The sequence below is a fragment of the Euprymna scolopes genome, chromosome 4 (genome assembly GCF_053919585.1).
Source record: "Euprymna scolopes isolate OS-2025 chromosome 4, ASM5391958v1, whole genome shotgun sequence".
Lineage (NCBI taxonomy): Eukaryota > Metazoa > Mollusca > Cephalopoda > Sepiida > Sepiolidae > Euprymna > Euprymna scolopes.
The window spans coordinates 139,652,349-139,664,818 of record NC_136485.1 but is presented as its reverse complement, the minus strand read 5'-3'; the positions used below and the strand labels follow the sequence as shown (position 1 = coordinate 139,664,818).

General features: G+C 34.2%; 1 protein-coding gene across 1 annotated transcript in view; it reads left to right on the top strand.

Annotated features, from left to right (window-relative positions):
• Nucleotides 1-4,348: 4,348 nt before the first annotated feature.
• Nucleotides 4,349-12,470, top strand: part of LOC145269467 (protein disulfide-isomerase A3-like) — a 39,461-nt gene continuing 31,339 nt past the window's right edge. The window contains exons 1-2 of the mRNA XM_080125173.1: nucleotides 4,349-4,735; nucleotides 12,044-12,131. Coding sequence (XP_079981299.1) covers nucleotides 4,593-4,735; nucleotides 12,044-12,131 — 231 coding nt within the window. The 5' untranslated portion in view covers nucleotides 4,349-4,592. The remainder of the gene's footprint in view (nucleotides 4,736-12,043; nucleotides 12,132-12,470) is intronic.

Here is a 12,470-nt window from a genome sequence, read left to right as displayed (position 1 = left end):
CAATAAAAGGTGAGGCGCTAGCGGTGGCTGATGCACTGAAGAAAACCAGGTATTTCGTTCTCGGGTGTGATGACCTTACAATAGCCGTGTACCACAAACCACTACTGAAAGTGTTTGGTGACAGATCATTTGAAAGCATATTCAATGCTCAGTTGCGTAACCTGAAAGAAAAGACCTTGCACTACAGGTTTCACATGATTCACATTCCGGTGCCAAATACTGTGCAGCAGATGCTATCTCTTGCCATCCAATCAGTGTTCTCCAACCCTAACAGATACCATTGATGGACAACATCGCATCTGTTTCCAATCATGAGGAACACATTTCTCGTCTGCCACCATTCTCTGACCTCAGCCACACAATCCTCTTCTCCATACGACATAGTGGTTAGTGTCACTCTGATGTGGAAGAGTCTCTCCAGAACTGTGCTCTATCATCCATCAACTCGATACAGGCAACCATGACGAAAACATGGTGAAGCTTGTTGAGATTATCAAATCTGGAATGCCAGAATCCCACAATACATTACCTGTGTCCTTGCGTGAGCGCCACCAGTTTTGCAAGGACCTTTACATGGTTGACAGTGTGATCATATACAAACAGCGTATTGTCATTCCCCCTGCACTGAGACAGTTCATTCTGCACACTAAGGCATCTCATCCATGATGTTGAGTGCTGAAGCATCCATCTTCTGGCCTGGAATCACTTCTGCTGTTGTGGCCACTTGAAACAACTGCAATCACTGCAAGTGTATTGCATCCTCCCAACCCAGCTCACTACCGGCAACACTTGTCTCTCCAGCCTACTCCTTTCAGTGTGTATGTACTGACTTCTTCGACTACAAAGGTATCAACCACTTAGTCATTGCTGATAGATACTCCAATTAGCGCACAGTTGAAATAACCTCTGGTGGGGCATCTGGCTAATAGACTCTCTCTGGAATTCATCACATTTGGTATACCAAACGAACTGTCTTCTGATGGAGGACCCGAGTTCACTGCACCAGCCACCATGCAGTTCCTACAAAACTAGGGTGTACATTATCACCTATCATCCATTGCTTTCCCCCACAGCAATTGCAGGGCCAAGATTGATGTCAAAACCATTAAACGACTGCTCACTGATAATACTGGCTCAGATGGAGAACTCAACACTGATGCATTCCAGCATGCAATGCTGCAATACAGGAATACTCAGGACAAGGATACCAAATTATCTCCTGCAATGTGCATCTTCCGTAGGCCATAAAAAACTTCACACTCATTCTACCTGGCTGTTACAGATCACATGACATGTGGAGCGACACATTGTTGTCATGGGAGGAAGCACTGAGAAACAGGCATATGAAGTCTGCCGAGCTACTGGTTGTGAGGGATTTGGTCAGAATCCAAAATCAAAGTGGCTCCAGCTATTCAGATGGGGCAAAACTGGTCAGGTGATCAAAATGCGCCAGTTCAATCAATATATAGTATGCATTGATGGATCGGGTAATGTGATTCTCTGAAACAGAAAATTCTTCCAGAAGTATGTCCCCATCTAAGCTCCCAGAGATAATCTAGAAGTGTAAGCCATTTTGAATTTCAGAACAGTTTCAGATGGTTCGCTGTTACACACAAGTCCTGGGAGGTGACTTGTGTCACGATCAACAGCAACCTGATGCTCCGGCAAAAACCATCAACCCAAGATATGCCCTCATCTGGTCACTGTGCTACTACAACAACCAAACAACCACATGATATCATGCCACCTAATGATAAACAGCACACCCCTGCTTCCACCATGCCAACACCGGTGCATGCTGAGAGAGGCGAATCAGATCTAGAGAAGTCAGTGCTCACACCTAGCAGTGACGTCAATGACCATCCATCGACCTCCCCATCATTGCAACAAGCATTGCATTAGTCGTCACCACCTATGATCCCATCAATTCTGACAACCCACCAACCAATAGCAGCCAGAGACGCCTGTGCCTGTCAGCAGAATTGTGACATCAAGACGCTTGAATTGAAAGAAAATGAAGCTGCTATGACTGAAAGACTATGTTCAAACAGTTGGAGCAGAATAATTCTCAGGCCAGTCTACCCATGATGTGTTTCTGTTTCTTTCTTTTTCACTATTTCCTGACCAGACAGTGTGAAATTTTTTGTGTGTTCATCTTTGTATATTGACAGTCATTTACAATCAGTTCTTGCCCCATCCATCGGAGGATGTATCTATGATTTGGGGGAAGACAGAGAAATATGTACCATAACTATACCTGTTATGTTATGTGACCGTAACTATTTTGTTTACTTAGTTCTATGAATCTGTGTATTTCAGATCTTTGTCATTTGTGATGTCGTCCTGAAATGGTATCAAAATAGCGTATACTTATCTATCCTATTGCTGTAAATCTTCCATTTTAAACATATATAAATGATCTCCTTTGTGAATATATGCCTTCATAACTTATTTTGTTTTTTGTTTTGTGTATGACAATGTATCTTATTTTTCTTACATTTGATTATAAAACCTGCAAATCTTTTTCACTGGAAATATTTTTCTGAATCCAGCTCATCCCCCAAATACTTCTCTCTTTACAAAACACCTTAAAGTAACACTCCAACAACCGGTATGAACATTCCCTAAAAACTAATGACCGCCTTCTCTAAAATGTTACCAAACATCAATTATTAATATCTTCTTGAACCTATTCTGCATTTGATTTGACTAAGCTACATACCATTAGTTTCATCTAAAATGATTATAACTTCTATTAAATATTTTTAATGCAAATAGGTCACAAATGAGTAGGGTAACCAAGAGAGGGGAAAGTACAGGATAGTTATCCCCCCCTCCTCGATGTTAAGAATGGGTTTCTAAATAGTAAAGTTATTATTTCATAAAATTGTGAACTGCAGAATTACCTAAAAATGAAAGTAAAAACACAATGGATCAAGACATTGTGTCCAGGCATTTCGGGCACAAATAGTTTATTTGCTGCTTGTCTTTAAGGATTAAACCTATTTTTTAAAACAAAAACGCAGAAAAATCTTAAAAACAAACTTTATGATGTACGTACCCGTCACGGAACAAAGATGTTCTATTCCCAAAATCACGTAAATTGATCAAGTAGTTTTTTTTTTTTTTTTAACTAATAAAATCAAATTTCATGAGGAAGTGAGATGTTATGATTTGATCTGGCATATTTAATAAAGGGAGAGACAACTCAATTCGAACTATCGCGATCAAAACCAGCCTTGTAATGGATACAAATTTATTAATATCGTAAAAAAGCGCTTGTACAGTTTAGTCAAGACATTAAAAAAATGAAAATATTGAAAAAAAAAAGTTATATTTTACGTACTCGTTATAGCCTGAAGTTCTCTGAAAAAAAATTCACTTAATTTCATAAAGTAGTTTTTATTTTACAGCGAAAAAACAATTTGTTATGATACCGAGCAAGAGGTTCGATTTTTACGAAGAAAAGCTAGTAATAAAGATGGAGAGGAAGTGTCAGCGCTTTAACTGGAGTTATCTCCCCGTGGCGTGTTCAACAAATTTCATAATGGCTGACTTCAACGCGCTCTCATAAAAACGTGTTTTTCTGCTGTAAAATAAAAACTACTTGATTAAATTAAATGAAATGAGATCTTCATTCCAAAACGGATACGTACAATATAACCTTTTTTTTCGATATTTTCATTTTTGAATGTCTTGATTAAACTGTACAAGTACCATCACGTAAATTGATCAAGTAGGTTTTTTTTTTTAACTAATAAAATCAAATTTTATGATGAAGTGAGATGTTATGATTTGATCCGGCATATTTAATAAAGGGGGAGACAACTCAATTCGAAGTATCGCGATCAAAACCAGCCTTGTAATGGATACAATTTATTGATATCGTATATATATATATATATATATATATATATATATATATATATATATATATATATATATATATATATATATATATTTAAAAAAGTACATGATCAATGTATGATTTTTGTAGTATGACGCCGTCTTCTGTTCCGTGACGGGTATCTACATCAAAAGATTTTTTCTGCAATTTAATTTTTATAATAGGTTTAATGCTAAGTAAACACCGAATCCTCACTAAAACCTCATTTTAAGAATCGGGTTCTAAATAATCACGTTATTTCAGCACGGTCCGTAAACTCCAGAAGTATCAAAAATGAAAGCAAACAAACAACGAGTCAAGACCTAAACGCCGTAGCTCGTGCCGGCCAATACGGGTACAGGTAGTTAATTTTTTTTTTTTTTTCTTGTTTAAGTTAGCTTCATGACGTCAAGAGAAACGCTTGATTTTTATTGACCTCTGGTGGCTGTTTGACCCGGAAGTAGTTTGTCGGGTTGATCAACGTGGACCAATCAGAGGCGGACAGCAAGGCAAACAACAAGAGGGAAAGGAAGAGCTACTCCAACTTATCAGCTTTTTAATTCACTCAACTCTTCTGTTACGTTTAGTCTTCAACGTTGTAGGTTTTTTTTCTTTTTCTTGGATAGCTTAGCTGCCAAGAAAAGTAGATTATTCTTTTGTAATAATATTAATTCCTTCCGAAAAGGCCGCAAATAAACCTTCCATCATGTTGCATGTCGCCGTGCTGTTTATGGTGCTATGTACGACCGGCATGTCTTTGGCAAGTGACGTTCTTGATCTGAAAACATCGAATTTTGCAAGCAAGGTGGATCCTCATGATATTATGTTGATTGAATTCTTTGCACCTTGGTAAGAATATAAACTTCATATTTACTTGTGATAATCGAAAAAAAAAAAATGAATTTATATATTGAATGTTTAAATTCTTTTTTCTTTCTAAATCCCTGTGAAACGTTTCGTTTTCTCCTTTTTTTTAAAATATATATTAAAAAAATTTCCCCTTTTTGTGCTTCTACAGGATTTGAACCAAACTAAGGTTCAAACTTAGTTTAAAGTTAAAACAAACTAACAAACAAAAACAGAATCGAATTCTGTAGAAGACCCCCCTCTCCCTTTATTAAAATAAACAATTCAAGTTCGTTTTATTCTTAATTAAATTAAAAGCTTAAAATTTGTTGAGCTCGTTAAAGTATTTATAAGTACAAATCACGTCGTTTGAATACATAAATAAAAATCTATTTTTTTTTTCCGAGAGTACCCAGCGTCCCAGCGTAGTATAACACCACAACCTCCCCATCCCCATGTTAAGAACGGCTTTCGGAATAAACACCCCCAACCTCGAAAGCCGTTCTTAACATGGACGGTTTTATTTCTGTAAGCCGTTCCTAACATGGGGAGGTTGGGGGGTGTTTATACTACGCTGGGTACTCTCGTAAAAAAAAAAAAAAAAAAAAAAAAACACCTAAAAACCTGAAAAGTAACTGACATTTAATTATTTGATCATGCTTATACACTTATTGTACCGCGCTATATATATATATATATATATTTTAAAATAGTATTTACAAGTTCAATTGTTAGGTGAAAGTACAGAATACCCCCCCCCTCTTCATGTTAAAAATGGCTTCCTAAATAACGTTATTTCAGCACGGTAGAATAGGTGCATTTGACTATATATATCCCCTCTTTAAAACCCAATATCTGAATAGGTGTATTTGACACAAGTTATATTACTAAAGCTTGAGTAGGAAAAAAAAAAAAAAAAAACTAAAATAAAAATGGAGACTGACTGCGGCCGGTGTTTATTGAGCAAAAATTTCCTGTCTCAACTTACGAACACGAGATGAAAATTGCAGCTGTTCTGATTTCCATACAATATCTTTTAAATGTGAAACTGAACTTAAACCCTCGACCGCAACATTTTAAATTATAGGGCGAAACGTTTGGGGTTCAATCCTGAACTTGGCATTGTAAACCGGGACACCGTCAACTTTCGATCAGTTTTTCGTCCGTCAGTAACTTTGCCACTCATTATCACAAGGCGATAATTTTAATGTCCTTAAACAATGAAATATAAGTTTTTAGTTTTAATTCAAGATTTTTTTGGCCAATCTTAAGTGTCTGGAGTTTATTTTTTTTTAACTTCGCTCAGTAGTTGAGGGGGCGATTTATTTACAAGACAAAAGAGTAATATCTGTTTAGTCCGAAGAGAAGCCTTAGCTAATTGCAATTTTTCTTTCTAATAATCAAGTAACCTCTCTTTTCTTCACACTAGATTAAAAACCGGTATTCTATTTAATTTGCCTTACGGCGGGGTTGAGGGTCTTTATTAACTAAGGGTAGGCAAACAGGACCCCCCACGTAATTCAGGTGTCAGTTTGAAATCACGCCTTTCCTTAAAAAGGGGAGGGGGCACTTTAGATGATTAATATTCTGGGTGCGTGGTAAGATAGTCGACAGATCAAGTTTTTTAAATGTTGTTTTAAGTCAAAAGACAGTACTTGTCATGTCGAAAATAATATAGCCCCCCCCCCCCCCCAGAAAAAAAAAAAATTACAAAAATTTATGGAGTAGAACTTTTTTTTTTTTTTTTTTTTTTATACAAAAAACACAAGTCGGTACTTGTGCATTTTTGGTACCGTGCTAAAATAATGTTATTTTGAAAGCCATTCTTAACATTGTAACTATTCTGTGCTTTCATGTAACAATTTAATAATAAAAGATCTTTCACCTCACAATTTAAAATTAATAAAAGATCTCGTGAGACTTGAATCTAACTGGAAAAAAAATATTTAAAAATAGCGCGATACCAAAAATGCATAAGCACCAAAAAGCCTGTCGCTATCGGCTAAAACAAAACGTTGCCATTAAAATAGCGAAAAAGGGAGACGGTTATGTCCCCTGTAATGGCTAGGCACTTCCAAAATTCATGACAGAATTACCCCCCTCCCCTATACATAACACGTAACTATATTATGTGAGAAATTCTACAATTATAAGCAAGCCCATCATTGGCTGATTGGCCACCGTCTTTTAGACCAATCAGATTGGTCGAGATTTTAACCACCGAGCGATGGGCTTGACGGGCTTTTGAATGCCTTTTCCTTTTTCTGGCAGTTCCAGACAAGCAGCCGGAGAAGAAATATAGAACTCAACTCTCTGAATATGGGGCATTTGGGCGTTTCTACCCTTCGTCTCTTTGAGACTTTATTTTAAAGCTAAATGATTAGGCTAAATCATGTCTCTCAGACTTTTTAAGGTCAGAATTATTGACCTGTCATTAATGACTTTTCCTTCAAATGAACATTCTTTATGAACTTCTGTAATGTCTACTCTAGTCGAGAATTGAATCTTTCATCAAAAAGCATCATATCAGCTCCTTCAAATGGCTGTAATTAATCCGATCTTCAAACAGTGCTGAACCCGAATTCCAGTTCCTGCTGAAGATAGGTGTTACCAGCTCTATTTAGAGGTAAAATAGGCATTTCCTTTTTTGCAACGAAGAACAAATAAAATTTGTGTCAGTTTTAGAGGTATACTTTGTTATAATTGTTAATTTTTTGCCTCTGACTTGAAGCAAAAACAGGTGAGAAGAAATATCTCACAATTATAAGTTAATATTATCAATATAACTTTTGTACCATTTAAAAGAAGGGCAAAATAATTTAGTAATAATTAAAAAAAACTTTTTTTTTTTTTTTTTTTTTGTCGTACCAAAAATCCAATCTTAAGTACAGGGTGGCATCTGGAACTTAAGATAATGATTGGATTAATTGTAATTGTTATCCAAGACTTAGGGTTAGTTGTTGGGTTAACGAAAAGTGACAATTATACAGATTCTACATGCAAGTTCATGGCAACATAATAGACTTGAATCATGTTAACTAGATTTTTTTAACCCATTAAAAATGGGCAAAAGTCGACTTAGAATGAGTGTTTTCTACGAAATTGATCGTTGAATATGGTTAAATTTTTGCTCATTTTTACATTAAATACTAACCTGTTATCCTAACTATGCATCAACCAGATGTCATAATACTTAATTGGCTGCACCCTTATAACAAAGGTTCATATCAAATTTCAGCTAGATTGGCCCAATAGTTTTTGAGAAAACATGGAATAGACGAACAGTTAGAAATATAATTGTGGTGAGGACAACATGGAAGGCAAATGATAACCTGTGAACAAGGCTTTATTCATCAAGAAGTACAGGTATATAGGCTGTAATAAAAGGAAAGAGAATTGTTAAAAGCATGCAAAACAATGAACAATGTTAATAATATGATAATAATATAGATGTCTGAATTTTTGTCAGTATGGAGTTTAGGACCCTATGTTTACCTAAATTTCTCTGCTAAAATTAAAACAAACTTGCTATTCTCTGTGTAAACATTTTGAAATTTATCAACATTACACTATTGCTATGTTACCACATTTGTAAAACAATTAAAAAAAAAAATTCCATTTCTTTACAACTATCAAACACTATTTGTTCTTGCTTATATGTAACTCTGATAAATGCACATTGAATTATTTTGTTCACTATTAATCAAATATTTAATCAAATGAAAAATAAGATCAGGAAAACTAATTAAAAAAAAATCCTACTTAGAAAAGTGAGCATGACTATATTTTGAATTATTTTACTGTCAATCCTACACCCAGGTATCGCTGGTTAAATGCGGCTAATTTTACAATGAATATTAAATTTAATCAATGCTATAAGGAATTCAAAATTCGTCTTGTTGAATAGAAATCAGAAAGCAAAAAAAATTGATAAATTTTACAAACCTTTCATCTTGATTTAATTTTTTTCTCACAGCTCTTGATGGAAGAAGACAGAGCCCATGTGAGTCTGATTCAAAGGAAACGTTTTTTCGTCGATCAAATTTCAAGATAAATATTAATATTAAATAAAAAGTATTATACTGAACTTATTCTAAAACTCAATTAGGCACCAAACGTTTTATCCTAAACTAGCTGGGGAATGCCCGGTTTTGCCCGGTCTTAAAATATGCTTATATATAATATTTTAATTTGTCCAGATTTCGTATATATTATAGTTGTGATTTAAAAAAAAAAAAAAAAAAAAAAAAAAAAAAAATTTGGATGCTATCAGCTAGAATTGAAACTGAAAGCAAAACTGTAGCATTCAAAGCTGGTGATGTTACCACTGTACCAACGTGACACGCATATGAACTGATTAAAAATAAACTAAAATGAATGTACAAAAATGTATAATTATTTTTTAGAATTTGGATCCATTTTTGATCCCTTAAAAACTATTTTAACCGGCTAAAGACCTATAAAAGAATTGTCCGTAAAAAATCCAATCATTTGCAGCTCCTAGCACTGCTGTGACTTTTAGTTTCGGAAGAGATAGTTTGAAAATATGGAAACAGACAAATATACTGACAGCCTTTTCTATATTAGATCACTGTGGAGGTAGGGGATGGTCACTCTTATTCCCACGCTGAAATTATTAAGTGGATAAAATCTAAAAATCTAAATTCAAACAAGACTAAAAAGAACATTTCTGGAAATTTGTACCAATAATTGACTAAAATGTATATGAAGCAGAATTCTATGTTTGTTGCTATCTCAATCAGACATAATGGAAATTCTGACTTTGATGTTTTTAAAATAAACATTTTAAACTAATTTGTTCAGTTAAAGATTGCAGTCAGAAAAATGCGAGAAAATTTTGGTTTAGGAATTAAAAATGGTTGTATATTAATTTACATTATTAATAAATATTGAATGAGGAATCATTTTGAGTTAAAATTCCAGTTTCATTTTTAGATGAACACACGTCAAACTCTGTAACCATTCTGTTTTGACTTAGTTTATTTAAATAATGTTGGTGTCCTCTGATTTTAGCAAATTATAACGATTTTTGAAAATTTTAGAAATTCAATTTTTTTTTTTTTTTTTGAGAGAGGGGGACACAGTTTTAAATCTAAATTTAATGTAACATACCCCCACTCTCCACTTGGTGTATTCGTTCAAAAGTCCAACAAAAGTGTTTATAAACAGTATTTTGGTCTAAAATTGATTGTAAAAATAACTTTTTTTAAAAAATTTTCATAAAAAAAACGAAATATCCTAATTGTTTCATTTATTTTATTTGAAAATTTGGTGCTTAATTGATAGTAATCAGTTACAGTAGGGTAATGGAGTCATATATCAGTTCTTTGTTCAGTTAAATTAATCAGTGACATGAAAACTATAATTTCATATACAAAATATAACTCCAATCTTCTATATTGAACATGTCCACATGATCGTATCTCTAATTTACATATCGATTTGCAAAATGACATCTCATTAATATACATTTTTTTTTTCTAAATTTGAATTTTTTCCCCTTTTATTAATTCTATTTGTGCATATTTTTAGATTTTTTTTTTTTTTTTTAATAGGAAGTTGTGGCCAAAAGAAAATTTAAGTTATTATACTGAATTTATTCTAAAACTCAATTTAATATATATTTAATAATAATAATTTAATATATTTTATTTAATGTCTTGCTGGATGGCAGGCAAAGATGTAGTGTTTCTACAAACAGTAGCTATGAAGAAGCACTCATAAAGCCAAGTCACTACATGATGGTCCCCAGTGTGGTGCATCAAGTGACTAAGGTTGTGGAGGAAGTCTCATTTTGCCAGATGTATCGCTCCACTTGTCTCAACATTGATAGCTAGGAATACAAATCTGTCGAAGATCGTCAGATTTTGATTGCTGACGGTTGCTGCTGATGTATGCCCAGAGTTTGTTGTCAGTTCTCATCCTGAAGATAGCCTAAAAGTGTCAACACAAGCTACATCTCATATAAGCAACTGGTTGTTTGTAAAGGGAAACTCCATTGAGCCATCTGCTATCCTCTCTGTCAAGGCCGATTCATTTGAGGATCCACTGGAAGCCAGCAATGTTTTCTAGGGCCTGTTGGCTGATATAATTGAGTGATGTCTACAAAATCTGCCAGTACTCTTTTTACGTGAAACATTGGAGTCCATATATATTGATTGGCTGACAACGGTAACACTTCTGAATACTGCAAACTTTTTAACGTGTGTGCAAGGCAACAGTGAATCTGACGTAATCAAGTTCCTGTTCAATGGCAAGATTGCTAGCCATGCACTGCTGTATGGCGAATGTGCAATTGGAAGGCAAGTTAAACAGTATTTCTATTTGCCTCCCTATGATGGCAGTTAGGTACAATGTCGGTTTTTAATGTGAGGAAAATCCAGCTCTCCAAAAAAAAAAAAGAAGGCACTCTGGTTTGGAACACAAATTAAAAATTTCCTCAGTCAAGAAGGACTTCTCCTTTACTGACTGAGGACAGAATAGACTAAGTGTAGTATCAGGATAGATACTACACTTTGTCTCTAGTCAAACGGGCAGATAGTGGTGGTCACAGGATTTCTGTTCCATATGCTCAGGAATGATGAGGCCAGATGCCCTTCAGTCGGTTGACTTTATTAGATTGTTAAGAGGAGATTTTTATGCTTTCGCTAATAATCATTTTGGAAACACGTTAATTTTAAATTTATATTTCTATGATCTCCATGAATTTTTTGTATTATCTTCATGGAAATTAAGGATGTTTCATTATTTTTGAAAGGAACAAAGTTGTGTGATACTGGGCGGAGAAAGAAGCTTACATCATAATTATAGTTCTAACTTGAGCCATTTTCTTTTAATGTTTGAGTCTACTAGATTCGTTTAGTCAATTGTTAACTGAAGTTTTGTTTTATTTTTATCAGAACATGGAGAGTAAAAAGTGGACCTTGTGTTTACTTTCAGCAGCCTCATCACTCTTGCCCCTCTCCGTCTAATTTATCCTTTTAGTCTTTACTTTCCATGAATGATGCTTCTGATAAAACGGGAATAATTGCTTTCTTCTGAGTTGACTTGTTTTTAGTGTGTAAAAATTTTCAAGCCTCTCATAGATTAACAGTTGAATGATAATGACTATCTCATTAACTTTTATCTTTGAAAATTTTTCTTCTAGCTTTGAAAAAGAAAAAGGCGTTGGCTCATTTTAAAATTAAACAAATTTTGTTAACCAAGAAGTATATTTGTGTTGAATGACAACTTTTTATTTTATTTTGTATGCTGATTTTCAATTTAACTTTTTTTTCTCTTCTATTTCAGGTGTGGCCATTGCAAAAGACTAGCACCTCATTATGAAGCAGCTGCAACCACATTAAAAAAAAATGATCCTCCCGTTGTTTTAGCTAAAGTAGGTTTACCATTTTCCTAATGTACATCATATTCGTTTGTCAAAATAATATAGCAGTATTAAACTTATTTTTCCTTGCTGTCTTTTCTTAACGATTGATTCTAAAGTTGAGTTCCAAGTTTTTATTAAGGAAAAGACTGGTTTTATTTTTTATTTTTCTAGTAAATGACACCAATAAAAGAATATTGACAAGTACAGTTAGAAATACTGGTTTCCATAGTATAGGTCAATTTCCTTGCTCGTTTGCAGTCGATTCTACAAGAATTCAGTCTTTTTTCAATTTTTATTCAAACTATGGTTCTCATCTTGGATGTTATTCTCAAGATTTCAACCGATGAT